A 25,874-nucleotide genomic window follows, 5' to 3' on the forward strand; every position below is an offset into this window, starting at 1 on the left:
AGCACTACACTTATGTTGGACAAAGCTTATGTTTCCATAAAGACGTCAGCAATGACCAGCAATATCTGCATGCATGAAATATTGTATATTATGACAAATTTTGCTTGCTAAACTACTGAAAATGAGCTAGACGTAATAGAGGATTTCAAAAAGGTTTTTAAGTTAGGAATTATACTATAAAGTTTTCTAACTATAAAATGACATGATGTAGTGTTATAAATTTTCAAATGCTATTATGCTATGGTTGGCTTTAATCCAGATCTCCTACTGCACCTTTAACCATTCAAATCAGCCGTTTCTGGCAGGGGCATTTTCAGTTAAGCTTTATCTTATTATCATTGAATTGGTTTAGACCATTAGGATCTCACTTTAAAATGACCAAAGAGTTTCAATAATTTTCCTATTTAAAGCTTGACTCTCCTAATAGAAAAGGTTGCTTTGTTGGTAGTGGAGCGTACATCTCATATCTCCATGGTGGCAAATAAAATCCCTCCTGTAATTGGGATATAAATCCTTTGTGAAAACCTATTATTTTGATGTTGAAAATATTGATTATTCATTAAATATCAGTGCCTTTCTTTTACCGAAGTAAACATGATAAAAATAATATTTGCAAAAAATTCTTTTAAATGATTTATTACATATGAAGAATTATATATTTCCATTGAGTTGTGTTTGTGAGCTTCATTTAATAACTGTTTGAATAGCAAAGACTGATTTATGAAAAAACTATACTTTCAATGAATAACTAAAATCTCTTTATACCTCCTCAAGGGAGTTGATGAAAATGAAAGTTTACTTGCATTTATTCAGAGAAGATTTAAGGAAATTATTTAAATTCAGCAAAACTACTTTGAAATAAAAGTTTGATATGCTTTGATGGGCATTATAATTTAAATATGCCCAATAAAAGAATCAAATTGAATTGACATCTAAAAATGGACACCATCCCTACTGCAGTTATTTAACAAATACAGTATTCAATTATAATGTAGGGCAAACCTGAGTGAGTGAATGAGGTCAAAACCTGGCAATTCATGCAGGTGAAAAGCTCCAGATGCAAACCCTGTCACAAGTATGTGTGTTCTCTTGTGAAAGGCGGCAGCTGTCAGTTTGTTGAAATCCCCTTCTTTGTTAAAATAGTATCTGTTTAAATACAAAATTAGAAACATATATTTGAATATAATTTTAACATGTTTTATAACCAGTCTAATGGCTTGTTCACACCAACAGGGATATTTGGTACAAAAAAAATGTCAGAATTTTCTGTTCCAAAAACTTATGAATAATATGGAAATAATTATGGATGCATCTAATATTCGGCCAAAAGTGGACCCAAAAAAAAAAAAGGGCCAAAAGTGCATTTTCAGTTTTCGCCTGAATGATTTGTATCATTGAAACAGCACAGCTGAAACAGTATGTTGTGACGACCACACAGAAACCACGGCTTGCACATATTAATGTGAAGCAACATGTCTGTGGTGTGCCTATTCATTCGGAACCTCTGCACTTCATCGCGATTGTTCTTGCTCCATGATAAAATTATCAGAATCAATTTTATTGCCAAGTGTGCTTCACACACAAGAAATTTGTTTTGGCTACAGAAGCTTTCAGGGTGCATAAAGTGACAAGTGACAACAAGGAAATAAGTATGAAAATGAATAAACATTAAACAGAGATGTAGTTAGTCAAAAAGATCTGGATGTTGAATTGTATGTACAGATTTGTTGTATACAGGTTATAAGGTGCTGTTTACAAATGCAGTAGGGGAATATTAACTGTTCATGAGGTTGATGGCCTGAGGAAAGAAACGTTTTCTGTGTCAGGCTGTTTTTGTACTTGGTGCTCTGTAGCGCCGACCACACAGTAACAGTTCAAACAGGAAGTGTACTGGGTACGAGGTGTCCAGAGTGATTTTGTGAGCTCTTTTTCTCACTTTGGAAAAGTACAGTTTTTATAGTGTAGGAAGGGTGGTGCCAGTGATTTGTTTAGCAGACCGGACTATTCGCTGTAGCCTATGGAGATCACTTTTGGCAACTGCGCTGAACCAGGCGGTGATTGAAGTGCAGAGGATGCATTGGATGACAGCTGAGCAGAACTGTACGAGCAGCTCCTGTGGCAGGTTGAACTTCCTCAGCTGACGAAGGAAGAACAGTCTCTACTGGGTTTTCTTTACAATAATCTATTTGAATGTCCCACTTCAGATCCTGAGAGATGATGGTGCTCAGGAATAGAGCTGCACAATTAATCGTTAAAAGATCGCAATCTCGATTCGACCCCTCTAGACGATCTTAATCCAACTTTTCTAGGATTCCGCCAATCATATTTTCAAGTTAAGAAGAGAAGAAAAGGCGGCTGCACGAGTCTTTTCATTGTTTCACACACGTTGCTGCTCAGTGACATTGACACCTCCAAATGATGTTGAATGAGTCACATACTGTATTTATAAGGTATAATTCACCTTAAAATGTCATTTCTGTCTTCATATAATGATGTTTTCGCGGCTGGGAAATCACACGTAACGTGAGCTGCTGACCGTGAGCGCGCGCGCTTTCTACTTAATGATAGACGCGCGCGCGTTTATTTAAGTGATCAGAACCTGCATATGTTGCGAGTAATAGGTAATACAGTTGTAAATAATATTCAGTTTGTGGCACAGAGTGATTGTTTGGGAGCCGCGCGCGAAGTATGAACAGCACTTAGCAGTCAAAATGAAACTGAAAGTGTGCACTTCATTTAAATGATCATATCGCATTTTAGAGTTATGATTACGGCAAGCATTTGATATTTTTTTCTTTTATAGCGAACACACAGTTGTGCATGAAAATAAATGTTTAGTTTCAGTATAACTACTCTAGCCTATATATTGTTGAATATAATCTGATAATGGCAAATGTCTGTATTAAAAATAAAAATAAATTTTACCTGTGAATAAAATTGTCTAATATGACAGATTGCAAGCATATCTTAAACATAATAATTCAACATCAGAATTATTATAAGTAGAATAGAATTATTTATAGAAACCAGTAGACCTACACACAATATTATTTTCGATGTTGCCTTATGTTTGTTTTTACCATACCTTTATTTTACATCTACAGAATCATGAGAGAATCGTGATCTTTATTTTAAGCAAAAAAAAATAAAAAATACCTTATTTGGGTTCAAAAAATACGTACACGAAATGTTGCCCACAGTCAGAGCAAACCTCTCATCTGTTTCTTTAATCTTCAGCAGCACATGTAACCTCTTTTTAGAAAGTAATTCCATCTTTCCGAATTCATAAGGTGTTGATAATAGTTAAATATGGCAGTTCGTTTCCATTTTAGGTTGCAGAAGCATCATTTGCTGCTGTTTTTTTTTGTCTAAATCCACCTTATGGTACCCTTTGGGCCTGTTGGTACCCATTGCAAAGGGTGATCAAAAAGTGGTATGGTACGGTTCACTTTTAGGAACCCTTTGAAAGTGGAAACAGCCATAAAAGCATACTGTACCACTCAGTGGAAACGGGCTATTAAAGGTGACTGCTCGCATGGCACATTTTCTAAGCATATCTTGTTCACAGGTTTTACCTCTGCTGAATATTATTAGTTGTATTGAAGCGCCATTAATATAAATTTATATCAAACTCTTCAGTATAATTTAAAAATATACAGACAAGTATGTTGAAGAATGTTGTAGATTGAATTTTGAAAGAGGGGTCGCCAGAAGTAGGGCTGAGGACCTCTGACCTAGAAAATTCTAATATCTTTTCAAACAGGCTTCAGAAACTTTCCATTTTAAATAATTGGGAAAAATTAAGCCCTGATAAAAAAAAAATAATAAAAAAGGAAAGTTGCACATTTTTGCCGCAAATATTTACCATGGTGTGAACAAATCTTGAGAACAGATCCATAGATTGAAGAGATTAGGATAAATCAAAACATACTCACTTGCTTTTCTGTAAATAACGAACATTTTTTATGCCTTCCACTTCTTCAGGTGTTTCGGCACTTCCTTTGATGACATCTCCTCTGGTCTCTTCATCCTCCCCCATAATCTCAATGTCATTAGCTTCATCTTCCTCCATTTCTAAAACTCTCAGTTTTTTCTGCTCCTTTTCCTTTCTCTCAGCGTATTTTGGGCCCTTTCGTAAGCCTTCTAGATCAGTGTCACTTTCCCATATACATAAAGTGCCTTCCTGACTTACTGTGTACATCTGTAAAAAAAAAAAAATAAAAAAAATGAAAAGCAGTTGAAAGATACCATAATAAAATACAGAAATGGCAACAGGGGACTAAGACAATTAACATTACTGCTAGGGCTGCACGAGCACGATTATTAGAAAAATGATCGCGAACTTGATTCGACCCTACACACAATCTTAATTCGACTTTTTTAGGATACAGCCAATTATATTTTCACAGTCAGGAGAAAGGTAGTCGCACAAGTCTTCACATTGTTTGATAAATGTTGCTCAGCAACAAGGTCACCTCCAACTGGTGTTGAAAGTGTCACATACTGTATTTATGAGGTATAATTCACGTAAAATGTAATTTCTGTCGTCATGTAATGACATTTTCGCAGCCGCGAAATCACATGTCAGCTGTGAATCACACGCACTTTTTGTTTACTACCATGAGGACGCGCACCCTCTTGCCAATGTCTGCTTTAGTGAACAGAACCTGAAAAGGCTGTGAATAACAGGTAATAAAGTTGCAAATAATGTATAGTTTGTTGCAAACTGACTTCAAAGTGACGGCAGCCATGACGTGAGTCACACCCGGCAGCGTAAGTGAAACCAAAACCGTGCACATCATTTAAATGATCATATCACATTATAGATGGTTATGATTACGATTATGATTTTTCTTTCATCACAAACACAAAGTGTGGTGCATAAAAATAAATGTTTACAGGGTCAGTATAACTACTCTAGCCTATATAATGTTGAATATGATGCAAGCGAGAATCTGATAATGACAAATGACGAGCATATGTCTCAAACATAATAATTTAACTTAAGAATTATGAATTATTATATTCTGATGTCATCACTTGTAAGTCAACAACCAAGACGTATTTAAAGTCATTCCAAGTCTATACAAAATTTAGCATTTTAACCAGCAGAACTACACATAGGCCTAATATTATTATTTCAGTTTTACCATATGTTTTAGAAATAAAAGTGATAATAGCCTACTCATATTAACCTTTATTTTACATCTACAAAATCTTGAGAAAAAAAATCTTGATAATCATTTTAGCCAGAATTGTGCTGTCCTAATTGCTACAATGATGGTGTTCCATTCTCATTTGGTCAAAACACTACTTTTTACATGTGCCTTCAAATTATTACTTGAATTAAGCTTGAATTACTTGAATTTCGTTTCTTAAGACTTATATTAGTGGTTCCCAACTGCCGTTCTGGATATGGACTGCCATTAACATTTTGTACGTCTTATTTAAAACACTTTATTCAGATCATCAGGTTGTTGACAAAACTTAATAAACTAGACTTTGTGTGTTAGATAAGACATCAGTGGCTTCCAAGGACTGACTAACATGATGGAAGTGACTGATCATTTGTTAAAGAGTATTTATTATTTAATTTCTGAAACATCATGTGACCTGAAGACTTCAGCACAAACATAATAAATAGTTTACAAATTAATAAAATACTAAACTAGATTCAATAACAAAACAAAAATAAAAATATTATATAAATTAAAATAAAATAACTATACAGTTTTTTCTGCATATGATCATAAAACATGACAATAAAATACTGAGGTGGCAATAGGTCATCTGTGATTTCTGAAACCATAATGTCAACATCAGTACTTCCAGCGGTATGTTTGATTGGATTCATGTCGAGTGAATCTGAAGGGCACAGCATTACCAAAAATATATCTGCATGTTCCAGGCATGTGATCAGCCGAGGACAAAAAAAGAAGGAAGACGATGATTGATATATATATATATATATATATATATATATATATATATATATATATATATATATATAAGCTCTGTCAAAAATTAGTATGCGCATGCGATTAATTTGAAATAATTAACGCAGTTGCAATTTTTTTATTACGTGTTGTGGTCGACATCTGTTTAACATGCAAAACATATGGATGAGGCCAAAGGAAGCTCTTTTTGAAGGCAAGATTCAGTTTAAAATAATTAATGTCGCATCACCAGGATCTGCAGAGTTTTCTCCAGAGTTTTATGCAATTTCAGGTGTTTTATTTTTAACTTTCGACTTTTTCTTTTAACGGAATTTGATACCGCATGGCGAACGGAAAGAAAAACCTCCGCATTTCGTGACTCGGTGGTCCTTTAAGAATATCAAAAATCGCTGCTTACATGGTAGACTCTAAATAAGAGTATTATCTTAAGCATATTAAAATCGGAGTATTGGTGTCTTATGTAAATGTACTCAGAAAGTGACATGATGTCGCGAGCTGTCAAAGACATCATCAAATCTGCCTTTCTGCATGAGCCCTCAAATGTGTCATTAAGTTTGACGTGTTTCCCCCTTACACGCAAGCGTCTGCTTCGCGTTGTTTTGTCAGAATCCTTGTGAAATACAGCCATACTTTAGAATGCTTAGTTTAAGCAAATTTGATGAACGCGATCATGCGTGTTAAATCTGAAGGGAGTCGCTCAATCTGCCCTTTCCTGCACGCTGTGTGTGTGTGTGTGTGTGTGTGCACGCGTGAGCGTACTTGTGTCTTAGCAACAAACCTACATAAACGTCCGTAGCCACTAAATCAAAACGTTAGGACTTGCCTTGAGATTGTGTTGCACTCTCAGCTCACATCATTCAAAAGAAAAGGGCCACATTGTCCCCCGATAATGTCAACAGACTGGACTGTCGTAGTAACTGACTGAATGTAAGAGGACTGAATAAAATTGTTTCTATTTTATAATTAATGTTCTCAATTCACAGCAATACAACTTTACAATGAGTGCAATTGTTTGTATTCAATACTTTACTGTTATTATAATTTTCCATTTTCCATATCTGCAATGCCTGTATTTTGGCAATTTTTTGCAGTCCACTTAGAATCCAAGTTGGAAATATAATTTTTTTTTTTATTGGCATTTATTGTTTTGAAATTCAAATGGCATTAACATGCCTGTGTTTTTATTTCTGTAATAAATATGGCTGTCAAGCCAGGATCCTAATGGTTTATTGTGGGTATGTTGTTTACATGAAGAAATTAGTGTTACAAGTTAAACAAATGTTCCAATTAACAATTTAATTTTGAAATTAAATAGTTTTTGTCTTGCGTTTACATTAATTTTACATGCCAAAATTCCAAATTTCAGTCTTTTAAATATGATTAATTGCGATTAATTTTCAAAAAAAAGTGCAATTAATTAGTTAATATTTTTAATTTATTGACAGCACTAATATATATATTTTAGGGTGTGCGGAGCAGCCGGTATTTGTATTTGTATTTGTTGAGGGGAGAAAAGTATTAGTATTTGTATTTGTATTCGAGTAAAATTCAAAATGGCGCAAAAATATATATTTTTTCTATTACACTTCTAATTTACGTTATAGTGAAATTATTGTTTAATTATACCCATTATATAAATTATAGATACTGTATGCAATATTGGTTGTTGTTTTTGAACATGTGACAAGAAATGTCATTGAAAAGAAAATAACATAGAAGCCATTATCTCATCTATGGTTAAACCAACAACTAATAAAATACCATTGTGAATATTATAAACCCCACCACCACCGTTCTTGTTGAAGGACACTGAATAGACAGAATAAAAATAAAAAATACTTCGAAAAACTGTTCTTCTTCTGAAAGGACTTCTTTCCAATGGACAGAATTCCAAAAACTAATATTAACTAAATAAATCTAAATAAAACCTGCCTGGGAGATCTGGCAGAACAAAAGTATTCTATATAATACTAAAAGATACAGCCCTGCTATTGTCATCTGCCAGCCACAAAACAGACACAAAGTTTGTTTTTTTTTTTTTGTTTTTTTTTTTTGTTTAAAACTGACTTGCTGGGGCAGAATGTGGCTGTGTTGATGGTTTGGTGCTTGTGGAGGATTTAGTAGAGCATAGCTGTGCTGATTGAGGGGATTGATGCTTGTGGGGGGTTCACAGACAGTATCAGGAGAGGATGCTTTTAGTGCATGTGATAATACATTACATAGAAGGTTGCGCGGTGGCACAGTGAGTAGCACTGTCGCCTGACAGCAAGAAGGTTGCTAGTTCGAGCCCTGACTGGGTTCTCCCCATGTTAGCGTGGGTTTCCTCCGGGTGCTCCGGTTTCCCCCACAGTCCAAACACATGCAATACAGGTGAATTGGGTAAGCTAAATTGTCCTTATTGTATGTGTGTGAAAGAGAGTGTATGGATGTTTCCCAGTGCTGGGTAGCAGCTGGAAGGGCAGCCACTGCGTAAAACATATGCTGGATAAGTTGGTGGTTCATTCCACTGTGGCAACCCCAGATTGATAAAGGGATTTAGCCGAAAAGAAATGAATGAATGATTATGGATAGAAGATGTTGACAGATGTTTAAAATCTCCGCCTCTGCTGATTTCACTTTTGTAAACATTATACAGTATCACTTTGTTTTATCTGCAGCACCACTGACTGTAAAATGCTTCCACACAGAACCTGAAGGTTTTTTTTTCTTTTGACTGGTGAAAGACCAAGAAATGGCTCAGCAGTAGTCTTTTTCACTCTTTTTCTGGGTGCCCAAATGTATTTGAGGAGTTTCAAGTTAATAAAAAGTGACGGAAAGCTATGCTAAGGTTAACTAGCCTATAGCATATATCTTGCTGTCTGCAAAAGACAGTAATTTAGACGTACCATATAGCTCCCATAAGTGCATACTATTCGACACAACTGCACAAGCATCGTTTTAACCTTTATAAACGAACGTTAACGTTACTTTGTCAACAGTCTATTGTCTAAATTACCGCGCTAACAGAGCTAACGTTGCGTAAAACAGTGCACCCGGTTGCAGACGTCAATAATGTAATAGAATATCAAACTCCGCTTCAACTACGCTACAAGTTTATAAACTGCCTTTGGAACCCAATTAAGGTACAAAAATCTATTTAACAAAAATAGTGATGCAGTGAAGTATTTTTTTCACTCAGCCGAGCCTTCTGTCTGTTGCTGTGGAGAAGCTTGCTCCTGACACCTTTTATCTCCGCCCCGCCCCCCGACTACTGAGCTACTCTCTTTCTCACTCACTCACTCACTCACTCGGGCATGCACTGTGGTCTCATGAGGAAACGCTGCTTTTTGATAGTGTTTTTCTTGCTCCCGAATACAAATAATTTTTTAAGTATTTGTTCGAATCAAGTATCCGTAAAAACACGCTATTCGTTCGTGCCTTTCCGAATACCGTATTCGGGTTCGGCTCCACCCTTTATATATATATATATATATATATAAATATATATATATATATATATATATATATATATATATATATATATATATATATATATATATATATATAGCAGATTTCAGAACAGCAGAAGCAGTTAATAATTCACCAACATGACTTTAGAGTTAGTATTTGAATGATTCTCTGGCGTAACGTATAACAGGTGATTTTGCTGACATTTTAATAATACGAGGCTAAACGGCATATAATTCAACCACTCCAAATTCCACAAGTCTAAATTCAAAATTTTGGATTCTTTTTTTGAAATTTTTTAGCATAGGGGTAATGTAGTCATTCAACTTCACAATTTGTAATTTTGCAGTATGTATTTGAAAAATGATGGCTGGTTACTTAACTAGAAAAGCTCAGATTTAATTATCATCATTTGTGTTGACAGGGTTTGAGGTTTACTGTATAATTATTATTCACACCTTAAAGTTTACTGTGATTGCTCAGTAGTTACGCTTTGCTATGTTACACTTTGTTACATTTTATTTATCAAGTTTAAGAGACTCTTTAACACTTATGCTCATTTTATTATAAAGATAAGACATTTTAGTTTACAACTAATATTTAGTTTGACCATTAAAATATTTGGCTTAGAAATTTAAATAAAGTGTTTAAATAAAATGTAAAAATCCTAATATTTCTAAACATATTGTTAAAATATTCATAATTATCAATATCAAATGATATGAAACATGATATTGTGATATATTTTTTGCAATATTGCCCTGCCCTAATATATAAGTAGGGGTTGGACAATGAAAATGAAACACTGGCCAACATAATGTGGAGGTTTCATGCATTAATTTGACCAGCATAGTAGTCAAAGCTTCATTGATTACAAATTCCACCAGTGAGAGCAGAGTTGTAAGGATTTAATTAACAAAATAATAGCAAAGTTTTGCTTAAGATGTTGCAATGCACACACCATCGTGGGGGACAATTCAGAGTTCAAAAGAGGACAAATTTTTTGTGCGCATCACGCTGATGCAACTGCGACCAAGACAGCAAGACTTTGTAATGTATCAAGAGCCAGCATACCACCAGTTCAGCAAACCAGCAAGATAGACAAACCACATCCAAAAGGAGTAACTGTGGATGCAAGAGGAATCTGTCTGAAAAAGGATGTTTGTGTGCTAACCTGGGGGCTGTTTCCCCAAACAACAACGTAACTCGCGGCTGAACTATCATAGTACGATGCATCGTTTGGAAAAAGAACAATGTAGTGACGAATGTTTCCCAAAATGCGTAGTTTTTCTGTCGTAGATTCATCGCCTGAAGCACGTTACCACGTTAAAACAACATAAAACGCCCACAATGTTGCTCTAAACGGGGTGGAGTAACTACTTCTTTAGAGAGGAACCCCATTATTTCTTTGTGAAAATTATGTTGTTTTACAAAAAAAACATGCATTTAAAATAAAATCCAATATTAGATTTGGTAAAAACATCCATTCGCTTTCCCTATTAACTGGAAAATATGTAAATGGCACATATAGGGACTATGTTTGCTTTACTAATATTATTGAAGGTTGAACATTACATATTCTATTCTAAAACATAAAATCATATACAAAAGCTAACACTTATTCTTCTTATCATATAAATCATATAAATAAATAATAAGGCTATTTATTATTAAATGAAATTTAATATTTAATATTTATTAGAAATGAAAATCATACATTAATAATATTAATGATGATTATTATTATTAAAGTAGGATATTGTTTATTTATTTTTTTAAAGTCTACTTTTACAATTTGACACATGTAAACCACTGCAGAAAGTTCTAACCAGCAGGCCCATGTCATATCCAGTACACATACTTAATAAATGACCCACTATAAATTAAAAGAATAAACATATGCTTTTTGTTTTCACAAGCTTGGGATAAATTCCGTTTTAAAATAATGTCACCTATAACTTTCGCCATGAGGCTGTGTTCAAAATTATATCAATGTTTTAAAGTGCATTGAGAAGGGAGCACAATTATAAACATGAAGATCTCTAAAACTGAACTGTAAAAATAGTTTAAAAGCAAATTAAACTTATAAGAGAGATGACCTTAATGCTTTTTTATTTTTAATAATTCTAACTTTGAATGTTACAATGTTCTAAATTAACAATGCAAAGGGGGATAAGTGGGAACAAAACTCAGCCAGTAATTATGTTTCTAACTGCAGCTCCAGAAGTGTAGTTGCGAGTGCTCAAGTTTGCGATGCAGTTTGCAAATGTTTAGAGCGACGAATTTGGGAAATGGCAAATCAACAAACTATGTTTGTAAAGACAGAACTTGTGACCTTAGTCGGCTAACGATAGTTTTGAGAAACGCAAAGTTGTTTGTATACAAAAATCATAAAACAAATGATAGGCAAAGCAGCCCAACTCACTGCAGAGTAAAATGTGCACAATTGTTTCCACCAAGACTGCTCGTCAGGAGCTTCACAATATACATAGCTATGCTTTTTAAGCCAAAGCTTTGATCCCTCGTACCAATGCCAAAATTCTATTTCAGCTGGTGACAGTAGTGAAAATCTTGGGCTGTGGACAATGTGAAACATGTTTTTTTTTCTCTGATGAGTCAACCTTCTTACTCTTTCCCACATCCAAGAGAGTTACAGTGTGGAGAAGCCCAGACTATTAAAAACCCAGTGTGAATTATGGGAGTGGGTAAGTGATGGTTTGAGGTGCAATATTATGGCATTCCTTGGGGCAAATACTTGCACTAGATGAGCATGTCTCTGCCAAGAACTACCGAACCATTCTGAAGTACCATTTGCACCCAGTGTTTTAAACATTGTATGTTGAAGGCAGTGCAGTGTATCAGGATGAATGCACCAATACACACAGCAAGACTGGTGACAAACTGATTTGATGACATGAAAGTAAACATGTCACTTTGGGGTGTTTTGGAGGTGTATCCTCCACCAGCATCACATAACATCCTGACCACTATTCTGCAGGAAGAATGGCTCAAAATCCTACTGGCCACTGTGCAGGATATGTATCTATGGAACAAAATCAATGCCTTAAGTCTTGAATTAAAAAGCTTGTTGAATATCACAAACTGAAAAAAATAATACACCGTATTAACAAGTTCTTGCATTTTAATGACTTGAATTCCAGGGTTTGTATTTTTAGGTCCTGAAATTTAACATATCTGTTTATTTAAGCTTTGAATATTTCAACGAAAAATATTTCAAACAAGTTTTCATACTTAAAAATTCAATAATTCATATTTAATTTTCAGATTTCACTTACAAAATATTCAATACCCTTTAAAAATACGATGTATAATATTCATAAGGTCATTTTCAGTTCATTTTATTTCAGTTCAAATATGCGCTTCCATAAATTCAGTGGATCAAATTCGACTGTTAAAATTCAACATTACATCCGGGAACTGCAGGAGAAGCAATAGATTGCAGAGTGAAGATCGCCAGCTGCTCTAGCTTTCACCAGCAGGTGGAGATGGAATAATGTAAGATTTTTAACCCAGTAAACAGGCGAGAAAAAGGCTATTAAAGGCACAAAAGTAGCATTCAATTTTAATATCAATGCCTTGGACATTATAAATAATAAAAAGTATGAGTAAAATGAGTAAATGAGGGTGTAGTCATCTATATTTGCCCTTATGTAACGGAAGCCAGCTGGTGATCGTGTAAATCTCAGTTCTCGGATCCAGTGACAGACGTTGTTCTGCAATCTTATCGGAGCTTGTCTCCCATGCCGGTTCGCTCCCTGCTCGGACCGGTGCAGTTACTTGCACATAAACAGTCTTTTGATGAATATGATGTTACACATTGTCTATCTTTATTGACTCTTTCTTCCATAGACGCTAAGTATTATATTGACAGCTAACGAATATAAACGTAAGAGAAACAGGAGAGGAAATATTATAATAATACAAAATAGATAAACATTGACAGGGCTAAGAACAATTACGAAAAAAGATATTCAAAAGCAGAGAGATTTTAAGAGAATGTCACACAAAACAGTTTACTTGGAACTGTTAAACAGTGTTCAGGTGTGATTTAAGGTTGGTTATGGATGGGGCGTCTAATTTAAAATAATTTAACAAAACGTGCGAATGCATTAAAGGAGCGTCTTCAGTTATTATTTAAGCGCAGCTATGTCAGGATTGGGATAGGTTATATAATTTCATTATTTAAATTATGATTGTTAATATTAATATTTTATTACATGTATTCGGGCTATTGCGCTTAAACAAGTCATCCGTGATTCTAAATTAATATTTCTATTTATCCTTTTTAGCTATCACTTTGCTATCGTCTTTCTCTTCTTTTTTTTTCTATTTTTTGTGGTTCTGCCACGGTTACGTTTGCAAAATGTCTTTAGTTTGTGCAGATTATTGCTTTTCCTCTAAAATAGAGACGAAGCAGAAGGAAAATGAATGAATTGATGAATGAATGAAATGATTGACGTTTTTATGCATGTGCGGTGTGGCTTGCACACGACAAAGACGATCGAGTGGCCGCGAGCTCCGGTGGCCGGTCAGAGCGGTTAGGAGATGCTAGATGGCTGCCAATATATATATGATAGGAATTCTTCCGAAGTTTCAGATGATATCTGGGCATGTGCATAATAATGTAAAATAAAAGTGAAAGTCATGACATTTGGCCAAGCAAAAGAATAGCCTACAAGAGTGTTTCGATTATTATCATGACATGTCATGCTTGGGATTATATGAATAACACCTTGCTGTTTACCATTTCCGAAAGTGGAGCTGACGTCGGCGCGAAATTGCTTGTATAATTGTAAAAAGAGTGATGAATATTAATGGATTTCTTATATCTGTCATTTCTGATAATATAATTGATTTAACTAGTGTGAGAGTATCCAACACTCATTTAGCAAAAATGCATCTAGAATCCTAAACCAATAACTTTGTCAAGCAAAAATTATGATTTTATAGGCTACTGATTTTTTTTTAAACAAGAAAAAAGAAACTATTAGCTACCATAGCAATTGTTTATTTAAATATGATCATCTCAAAATATAAAATAAAAACATAATGGTTTGACTTTGTGAAATCATAAAACAGACTTGCAGAAAAGAGTTAATAGAATAAATGAGCAAATACATTCTCTCCAGTAGATGGCGATTACAGCTCAGTAATAATCCCATAATGATGAACAGAGCTGCTTTGCAGGATCCCCTCAACCACGCATGTCAAATTATAAACATTAATCTTATGAAACTAGCTGAAGTGACAACTATATTAAATTTAAACCAGTTTAAATAAGTTTATATGTTTAATAACTGCAAAAAAGATCAACATTGCTAATCATAAAATACAAACGGTTGCTGAAAAGTTATAAATAATGGTTTTCTCATTTAATACTGAAAACAAATTAAAGTCAGTTATAACTGCCTATTATTAAACCACAGGCGACTCATTTTATTACTTATCATTGGCTGTGACATTGCCACATTTGCGTTAATACATTTTTCTCGCCTATAGGCTACATAACAATAAAACAATATTCTGGACAAACTATAAGACATTTTGCAAACGTTTAACCGTGGCAGAACCCCAATAATTAGAAAAAAGAAGAGAAAGACAGACAGAGTGATAAAAAGGATAAATAGAAATATTAATTTAGAATCACGGATGACTTATTTAAGCGCAATAGCCCAAATACATGTCATAAAATATTAATATTAACAATCATAATTTAAATAATGGAATTATATAACCTATCCCAATCCTGACATAGCTGCGTTTAAATAATAACTGAAGATGCTCCTTTAATGCATTCGCACGTTTTGTTAAATTATTTTAAATTAGACGCCCCATCCATAACCAACCTTAAATCACACCTGAACACTGTTTAACAGTTCCAAGTAAACTGTTTTGTGTGACATTCTCATAAAATCTCTCTGCTTTTGAATATCTTTTTTCGTAATTGTTCTTAGCCCTGTCAATGTTTATCTATTTTGTATTATTATAATATTTCCTCTCCTGTTTCTCTTACGTTTATATTCGTTAGCTGTCAATATAATACTTAGCGTCTATGGAAGAAAGAGTCAATAAAGATAGACAATGTGTAACATCATATTCATCAAAAGACGGTTTATGTGCAAGTAACTGCACCGGTCCGAGCAGGGAGCGAACCGGCATGGGAGACAAGCTCCGATAAGATTGCAGAACAACGTCTGTCACTGGATCCGAGAACTGAGATTTACACGATCACCAGCTGGCTTCCGTTACATAAGGGCAAATATAAATGACTAAACCCTCATTTACTCATTTTACTCATACTTTTTATTATTTATAATGTCCAAGGCATTGATATTAAAATTGAATGCTACTTTTGTGCCTTTAATAGCCTTTTTCTCGCCTGTTTACTGGGTTAAAAATCTTACATTATTCCATCTCCACCTGCTGGTGAAAGCTAGAGCAGCTGGCGATCTTCACTCTGCAATCTATTGCTTCTCCTGCAGTTCCCGGATGTAATGTTGAATTTTAACAGTCGAATTTGATCCACTGAATTTATGGAAGCGCATATTTGAACTGAAATAAAATGAACTGAAAATGACCTTTTGAATATTATACATCGTATTTTTAAAGGGTATTGAATATTTTGTAAGTGAAATCTGAAAATTAAATATGAATTATTGAATTTTTAAGTATGAAAACGTGTTTGAAATATTTTTCGTTGAAATATTCAAAGCTTAAATAAACAGATATGTTAAATTTCAGGACCTAAAAATACAAACCCTGGAATTCAAGTCATTAAAATGCAAGAACTTGTTAATACGGTGTATTATTTTTTTCAGTTTGTGATATTCAACAAGCTTTTTAATTCAAGACTTTTGGCATTGATTTTGTTCCATATGTATCTGTCATTTTAAAGATAAACTGATGCTGTATTGGCCGCTAAAGGAGGCCCTTTACCATACTAATGAAATATTGTGGTTCAAAACCAAGTGTTTCAGTTTCATTGTCCAACCTCTGCTAATAGAAAATTCCAAATAGAAAATAGTACAGTGTAAGTTTTGCATGCTGCTGATATGCCTTGCATTTTTACATTTGAAATAAGGAACAGACATGATATGTAAACAGCAGCCGGATTAAGAAGCAAAGAGATACACATCACTATTAAGGGGGTAAGAATTCATTCACTTTCTCGATGCATTGATTACAAATATATATGACAATGCATAATGTCAGAAATATTTCGGATTTAAAAAGCTTTGCCATAACTCTTTTTGTCAAATTTAGATTTTGCACATTATTGTTAAAGTAATCCTCTAAAAAAGAAAGGCCGACGGTCTTCTCTATTCTTCAAATTTTATTCAATAGTCAATTTATTTAAATTAAATAATAGGTATATAAAATTGTATATAGATAAATGTTTGTTACAATTACTGGCCATTTGGTTAACCAATCGGCAGAAATGAGTGTCTCTTCTGCCCACACGTAGAAAAATTTAACTGCAAAGTTGATTAAAGCTAAAGTCTATTTTTTTCAACAAACGAAAGAATAAATAGTTTTACTAATTATTTGAATTAAGTTTTTTTTGTTTTTTTTCCCATTTTGATTTGAAAACAGTATATCAGTTTTTTTTTTTTTGGTTTTGGTTACTATAGAATGTAGTATACTACATATATATTTTTCATGTTTCGCTTCGCAGACCAAATGTAAAAATTTCATGACTGCATTATACACAGATTATGCATTCACATGTGCTTAGCATATTATTGCTTAAAAATGCTGCTACTAAATTTTGTGCACATTTTTCAACTTGCACATTGTTCAAACTATATAGAGCCAGATATACATGTGAGATTTACATTTATTAGATAGTACACTAAGATAGTATTAGTATTACATTTAAGATTATTATTACATTTATTAAGATAAAGATTAAGATAAGATTAGAATTACATTTATTAGATAGTACACTTATTAAGAAATAAAATTCATACATGCACAGCACAATTAACATTTACAAAATCCGATTTGTAAATTCAAAACGCATATCTTAAGTATAACACCCAATTTGTAAATTCACATGAAAAATTTAGCAGAAAGAATTAAATGTGTATTTATGAATCATATTTTAAATTTTTGGATTGGATGTGTATTTATGAATTGTATTTGTGTATTTGAATCGTGTTTTGAATTTATGAATTGTATTTGTGTATTTATGAATCTTGTTTTGAATTTATTAATTGTATTTGTGCATTTCTAAATCGTGTTTTGAATTTGAATTGTATGTGTGTTTATGAATCATGTTTTAAATTTACCAACTGTATTTGTGTATTTATAAATCACGTTTTAAATTTACAGATTGGATTTGTGTTTATAAATCGTATTTGAATTGATGAATTGGATTTGTGTATTTTTGACCTATTTACAAATTGAGTTTTGAACTTGCAAATTAAATTTTGTAAATTTTAATTGTGCTGTGCACATATACATTTTTTTAAAATATTTTGTAAATGTATTATTTGAGACATTAGCACAAATTAGTTAATTTGGAGCGATTTGAGCAACATGATGTGGAGTGATGTCATATGGTAGCACAAAGTAGACGCCTTGCCCCCTCAGCAAACTGAACAGTCATCATTTCACAGCACTCATTTAATTAATTTTTATGATGGCAGCTACAGTAGAACCAAATTAATTTAATATTTACTATACAACAATGCTAAAAAAAACACTGACATAAAACAGTGATGAAAGTTGTTTTTGAATGGCTTGTTTATGTGCTACACAAATGCAGCAGACATTTTCTACATACTTACATCCAAGCTGTCTTTTTCAAAGAAACAGCCCACTATGATGTCCTTATGACCACCAAGTGAGTAGTAGATGAGATTTGCCCATCTTTCTGCCCCAAAGATCCAGGTTGTCATGTCCTTACTTCCAACAGCAAAGCACCTGTTATTCAGTGAAGGAAAGCAATAGTGAAATTGGTTGCATGATGGTAAAAATACATAATTAAATAGTTAATTTTCAAACAAGCTAGAGACACTGTGGGAAAAAGTTAAAGCTCTAACTGTGTGTTCACACCAAAAGTGGCAAGAGCATCAAAGTAGCCGGAAGTCATTTATTGTCAATTGGGAGCCAGCTGCAAGTTAGTTGGTTAGTTTAAATCCACTGATTGAGAGGATTCCAGAGAAAACAGTACTGTAAACTTTGTACTGTAAATCCTCCAAATCCTCGATTCGATTACATTTTCGATTCTAAAGGCACGATTCGATTATTAATAATTAATTAATTAATGATTAATTATTTGTAGCCTACCGTTTAAACTACCTGACCTGCATGGTCTTTGTTTAACCCATAAACAAATCATACAGTAAATAAATAAAGGCAAGATACACACATAATTACCACCTGTCAATCACTTTTTCTGCGGGACTCATGAATAGGCAGTGATCTGTGTTGTTATAATGGCGTAGGTAAAAAAGACGCACAACCAACAGGAACCAGCCAACAGTATCTGAGGTGTTCGCTAAAATGACAAAGTACAAATGAGTGAAAGACTGAAGCAGTCCTCTGACTGCCTGGACCTGCTGTCTCGAGCTCATATGGCTGTGTGTGCGTCTGTGTCTGTGAGGTCACGTGATATGCATTTTAAGAGGTAGAGAGGAAGGAGGGCTGCTCAGAAATGCTACACGCCACTGTGGATGTCAAATCGTTGTCGTTCTAAAATGCCATTTAAAAACAAAGACAGTGTAAACAGGGCCTGAGTGTGTACTTTTTGCGAGCGGATTTGCAACGGGGGCGGGCGGAGGATCGCAATGCCGGTGTTGTCTATCGGACGAACCGTACGTAATACGTACATAGCAGAGCTTGCAAAACTGTGTATTTTTTGTCGACAACACGAATGTTGTCAACATAACTCACAGGAAATCCAAAATGCTTACACACCAGCGACTTCATTGAAAGAGGAGAGTGTTTAAGTTCTGTCGACGGGTCTCCTGCTTCTGCAGTTTAACAAGCACTTCAACAAGCCTGTTTTTTTCCCGCTTGGCAAGCCAAGCTGACGTGACATGGGGGCGTGGCAGCATTGACAATTCTATTTTTTTGATTCAATAATCGAAATTGAGCATAAATTTTGATGGATTTCGATTTAAAATCGAAATCGTGACACCCCAAATTAATGTAATTTTTTTTTTCTTAAAAAAAAAAAAAAACAGGAATTTCATGCTAACTATAACAACTTCAGAATAATTTCAGACATACAGACAAATATTGGATAAGTGAAAGCCAAAACCAAACGCAACAACTTGATCATTCATTGATAAATGTATTTGATTAAAAGTGAGCCACATTTTCAGGCTAGAAAGCATGTTTTATGCGATTTGCTGAAATGCTGCAACAGCTTATTTATATACAAGATCAATAGCTGCATTTCCACTGTCGGGCTAGTGCGAGCCAGGGCTTGAGTAGTGAGGCCGAAACCATGTCGTGTTTCCACTGTCGGGCTAGTAGCTTCCGCGCAAACCCCGCCCCAAGAACGTCCGCCGAATCAAACATCACACAATCCGCTCACTTCAGTGGGATTCAGGCAGATAAAGCACACCATTGCATCATGACAAAACGATTAAAATTAAGACAACCGAAATAAACAAATGACACGTTACTGTACAGCATCACATTATACGTCTATACGTACAGGCCTATGTATTTTCATTTATTTTATTAATTTAATCGCCGACGACTGTTGTCATCGTGCATTGAGTGGTCTCGCCACAAACAGAACCACAGAAATTCTCCAGTAATAACTCGGTATGATATGTATTTTACAACATCCTCGTTTTGATGAACGTCGTCAAACATTCAGCCCAAATGCTCTAGAGAGACCTAAAACATTAACTTTTCCCTAGGCTATATGAAACTTAATAGGTAATTCCCCTTTATTTAAGAATGTTGCATATTATTCAGTGATCTTAAGTAAAGTGTTAAGGGATTTAACATATAAGAGCAAGTAATAAAATATAGTTTATATTACGTTGCGCTCAGCAGCTAAAGCTCTACATTTAAAATTTCATTTTTACATTTTACCACGTCATATATAAAACATAAATGTCCTTGTTTGAGGACATAAAACACATTTTGTATTTGCAGTTTTCCCCAATGCATTTGTATAGCAGAGCTGTGCAGGACCGGATGACAAAAAAGAGGCTTCTGCTTTCATTCACTCGAAAATGCTGTTTGCATGATTTGATTAATATCATCGAATCCAAATACTTTGTGAATAATATTTTAAACCTCCTTCGGTTTTTATTGTTTTTAGAAATTATCTGAAATCTTTTTTTAGATAGGCCTTTGTAAAATGAAAGTTATACATTATATGTCTTAAAATGGTTGAATTTATGCATTGTTTATACCTATATTGTTATGGCTTTTGTTTGTTTTATATTGGTTTATGTATTTAATGTGATTTTATTATATCCGATATTTGTAATTCTTTAAATTATTTCAATATAGCTTAGGCTATTTTATCGAGATATGACACTACTGTTTTGAGCCTATAAAGTGGACATGTAATTTGTAAAGTTTTTTGTCTTTCTGTTGTATTCAAATTGAGTATTATCTCCAAAATATATAAAGAAAGAAGCCGCTCGCAGCATCAACAGAGCTGTGAAGCAAGCTTTTTTTTTTGCCTGGTCTCTCACACACATACAGGCATCTAACGTGCATGTATCACACACAAACACACCTTTTCAACTTGACAAAAACTCTCGACAACCTTTACTGGCTGCTTTGTCTTTAATTTTGTGTAAAGATTATTACCCGTAATTGAAACATCAAAGAGGAAGCAGCAAAGAAAAAGTCACTTATAAATTAAAACTTTATTATTTTATGCAACAGGCTTACATTTAAAAGGGAAATATAAGGGTGATCATAAGCAAAAAGACCCCTAGATCGTGTTTTATGAAATAGCATATCTTACACTGACCAGCTATATATTTTCTTTCCTTTATTAACCTATTTGTTTGGCGCATGTACTCGTGTACTATCGGTAAACTAGTGTAATGATGGCATGCCATCTTTAACAGACTCAGGCAAAGTCCGCCTCTCCTTTCACTCCGCCCCAAAGCCCCAGCTGGCCCTCTTAGGCCCAAGGTATTCAGAGGGCCGAAAAAGGCCGGCCACTGGCCCCTGGCCCCGAGAAAGCCCTGGAAGTGACAGTGGAAATGCGACTGGCCTTGGCTTGCTTGCTTGCTTTAGGCGCGATAGTGGAAACACAGCTAATGTAGCGAATTTTGATACTCTCACCGCCGGAGCATTGAAGGTAGACAATGTTGTTGCCAGAGCAAGCTTTTATCGTAAAAAAAGTTGAAAACTGCACTTTGAAAGGAATGAAGCAATCATACCTAATAGAAAAAAAAATCTATTACTTACTTCGAATCGTCTGTCCAGTCAATACAAGTCATTTCATCAAATGGTCCATAAAAAGTCTTGTTTAATGCAAATGCATTAAATTCTTTGTTTCTTCCCGGTGCATGATACATTAGAGCCACATTCTCCTTTGTTACCACAAACTTCCTTGAAAAATAAAAGAAAAATAGAATAAAAAACTAGAAAACTGTAATACCAACAATAATAATATTTCAAGGATATTTTGTGCTGTGTGATAGCTAACCTTCCATCAGGGGAAAAGGAAACATTATGAACAGGATTATGGAAGTGATGATGGTGAAGTACTGCCCGAGTGACCAAGCTAACCAGTATTGCCGCTCCATCTAAAACATGTGGATCAAATAGTCAAATTACAAAAAAAAAAAAAATAGCTGGATTGCAATAGTTCATTTAAATATTTCCATTAATTTATTTGAAACTTTTTGTTGCATGCCCCTTTATTGTAAATTTGCATGTACCTGAGATTTGAAAAGTTCACTACATGACTAAACAGGTGGAAGTAGGGTTGCACGATTCTGGTTAAAATGAGAATTACAATTTTTTTGCTTAAAAATCAAGATCAACTAGACAGAACTGTTTTGTGTTTGTATGCATGTATGTATATATGTGTATTTATATATATATATATATATATATATATATATATATATATATATATATATATATATGTATGTGTGTGTATGTGTGTGTGTGTGTGTGTGTGTGTGTGTGTGTGTGTGTGTGTGTGTGTATATATATATATATATATTTTTTTTTTTTTTTGAAAAACATTTGAAAATATATTTGAAAAATCTTTATAAACTGAACATCAAAGAACAATATTAACTATGCAAATTATTAACAATATAAATAGCCATATATAAAATAAATAAATAGCCAAAGCTATATCACTTCTGTTTTCTTTGTAACAAAATACTGTTGAAAAACCAAACAGAACTAAACTCCATTGTGTAGATGGTTCAAGCATGTTAAAAATTATTTTTCAATCAAGTTCTCTTACATAGAAAAAGTAAATTAAATGGCTACTAGGGATGCTCATTTTAGGTCAATTTTGCTAACCGACAACTGCCACTCATTAATCGGTTATTAACGGTTAACTGGTCAGATTACTATTAATTTTATATTAAACAAATTGACGTGTCTATTTTGCGTCTGACACATTAAATATTGCATTTTAAAATACTGATTTATTTTTAAATGCTAGCATATTACTAACAGAACAACAGAGCATCTTCACGCACCTGCAGTGTAGCACAGAAGAGCAGAATAATCTAAATAAAATGAATAAAAAAATAGGACTGCCCTAAATTACTTTCACTTAAATAATTAATTTATATTACAAAATGAAAATACTGACTGATTCTTTTTCATAACCGGCATAGGCTGTTTTTTTTTCCAATCATATGTTTTTTTTCCGTCAAATAAAAATAGCTGACTTCGTTAAATTGCTCGCTCCACGGAAAATATGCATTTATTTAATGCCCAGCTGTTATTATTATAAATCACAAAACCTTTTTACATTTTTAATAGAAATCATTATTTTAAAGATTATGTCTTGCTATATGGTTTCCTCTTTCTCTCGCGGTTCAAGTGCGTGCGCTGCGTGATAAGACAACAACAACGCGCGCATATGTTGACTTTTTTTTTTTAAACAGTTTTGTTGTTTAAATATGATATTGCATTAATGTGCATACATGCTTTATAAGCTGTAAAATAAAAAGTAAAGCCTATTTGTTGTGTTTATTATGCAGATCCAGGTCAACATCAGCGCTGGTTTGTCATCAACACAGCTGTATTAAACAGCAATATTCTTCTTCCATTTTGCTTCTTTGGCAAATGTGTCTGTAGGCATGGGTTATACGTTATCGTCCCGTAAGTGCCTTGCAGTTGAACAAGGGGTCGAAAACAAGGCGCACCTCACTGCCTTTATGTTGACAAGGAAAAAAGAAGAGAAGAAGCACGGTCTTCTTATGAAATGACTGAATCAGCTGGGTATCGATTTTGCAAAAGTGTTGCTGTCTGTGTTGTTACAATTGTAATATTTATTACTATTGTGATATTCAAGATTTGTACATTCATACAGCTCTGGATAACTTAAAACAGCGATTAGACCTTCAGAGCGGCATTAATGCATCCTTAAGTAAAGCGAAACGGCTATAAACTCCAGCAAGATAGAGTGATTATATGCAGAGCCGTATACTTTTATATATAAATAAAGTATAAATATAGAAACTGTGTTCATCTTAACTCAAAGCTTCATCGTGTTTCCTGGCCTCACGCATCGCGCACCTGTCAGTCAGCACGCAACTCCCAAAGGGTTAAACAAAGCGCACAGCACGGTTACAGAAAAGTTTGAGCTGTTATAATTCACGTACCTTTTGGCTACTGTTTCAAACTGAGGTAACTGAGGCTTAATGCCTGTGTTGCAAACCACAAATCAAGTAAACATTAAACAAATAAAAAACTTATTTCTCTCAAGAAAACCAAACTCGTTTGATTTAAGGGAATTGAAAATACTTCAGAAACACCATCATGTCAACATTGCAGTGAAAAAACATGACAACTTTCCTTACTCTGCAGAGGAGTCGGGACATCTGGTGAATGCCCACACCCTCTCTGCACAGCCACATTAACAGTGTGAGCAAAGCATCGTATATGCGGTAAAAATCCGGCCGCTTTAACAGCATTGGCAATGTTTCTGCCGTTTTCTGTTGTCAAGCGGGGTTAAGCTGGTTTTGTTTTTGATATTGCGGACACATTCAGACGGTCCCTTAATAAGAGCTCTGTGCGAGCTCTCTCGGTTAAACGCATATTGCGAGGGCTTAAACGGAGCAGTGCTCGTAATGTCGAACAAAAAAAAAAAAGTGTTTCCTCACGTTCTTCTTTAACTAGCTCAACTTTTGCAGGCACGCGTGACGTTATTTGAAAGGTAGTCACGGGGTGTGTCGCGATTCTCCTTTATCACACCGCAACACAGGATCATAGATTTGAGTGTTGCGATTTCGGTTTCATATAGTGTACCTTTACAGCCCTAGTATGTATGTATGCATGTATGTATGTATGTATATATCAGGGGTGGCGAACCCGCGGCTCTTTTACTGCTCTTGTGCGGCTCAACCTCTCGCGCGATTTAACATACATTAACCAATTGACTAACGCCCCATTCACACGGTGCTTCTGCGTCTCTTTCTGCTTTTGTGCGGCTCAACCTCTTGCGCGATTTAACATATAATAACCAATTGACTAATGCCCCATTCACACGGGGCTTCACGTTGCTCGCTGCAGAAGCTGGGAGTAGCTCAACTTTTCAAGCGCTTACGGACGCGTTAGCCAATCAGATCGCTGTATGCAAATACACCTGCTAGAAAGTGGCCTATTGCTGACTGAATTTTATTTTCTGCCGCTTCCATTCAGACACGCCTTCAGTCAAGGGTTGACACTGAAGCCCCGTTTGATTGGGGCGCAACACGAGTGACGTGCAGTTCGTTAATATCAATCGTCATGGCAGAGTCAGGAAAGCGTACAGCTAAGCGTAAATACGAAGATGAGCGCAGAACATTTTTATCTGAATGGGAGGATTTATATTTTTTTGTTGAAAGAAATGGAAAGCCATTCTGCTTGATATGCCAGACTTCGTTGTCACATTTTAAGGCTTCAAATCTCGAGCGCCATTTCACCTCTCTCCATTCTGCCGTAGCCCGGGAATTTCCCAAAGGCAGTGAACTTCGCAAGCACAAGGTAAAGACACTGAAAGGTCAGGCAGAAAAGCAAACTCAGCTTTTCCGAAAATTTAGTAAGCATTCAGAGACGGTCACATTAGCATCATATCAGCTAGCATGGAACATTGCTCGTGCAAAAAAGCCATACCTTGAAGGAGAATTTGTTAAAAAGTGCCTCAGTGATGCTGTTGCTATTCTTTGTCCCGAAAATGAAAATTTGAAACGTTCAGTAAAGGACCTTCAACTGTCACGACACACTGTTGAACAGAGAATATCGGACATTGACAATTCAGTAGAAACACATTTA

At 34.6% G+C, this 25,874-nt stretch overlaps 1 protein-coding gene across 1 annotated transcript in view; it reads right to left on the reverse strand.

The window, feature by feature from the left end:
• pwp2h (PWP2 small subunit processome component) overlaps nucleotides 1–25,874 on the reverse strand; it is a 66,841-nt gene that overhangs the window by 25,294 nt on the left and 15,673 nt on the right. Inside the window, 5 exon segments of the mRNA NM_213047.1 lie at nucleotides 1,003–1,146; nucleotides 3,936–4,201; nucleotides 18,218–18,353; nucleotides 21,831–21,974; nucleotides 22,072–22,171. Coding sequence (NP_998212.1) covers nucleotides 1,003–1,146; nucleotides 3,936–4,201; nucleotides 18,218–18,353; nucleotides 21,831–21,974; nucleotides 22,072–22,171 — 790 coding nt within the window.

Source organism: Danio rerio, chromosome 1, assembly GCF_052040795.2.
Source record: "Danio rerio strain M-AB ecotype USA chromosome 1, GRCz13ab, whole genome shotgun sequence".
NCBI lineage: Eukaryota > Metazoa > Chordata > Actinopteri > Cypriniformes > Danionidae > Danio > Danio rerio.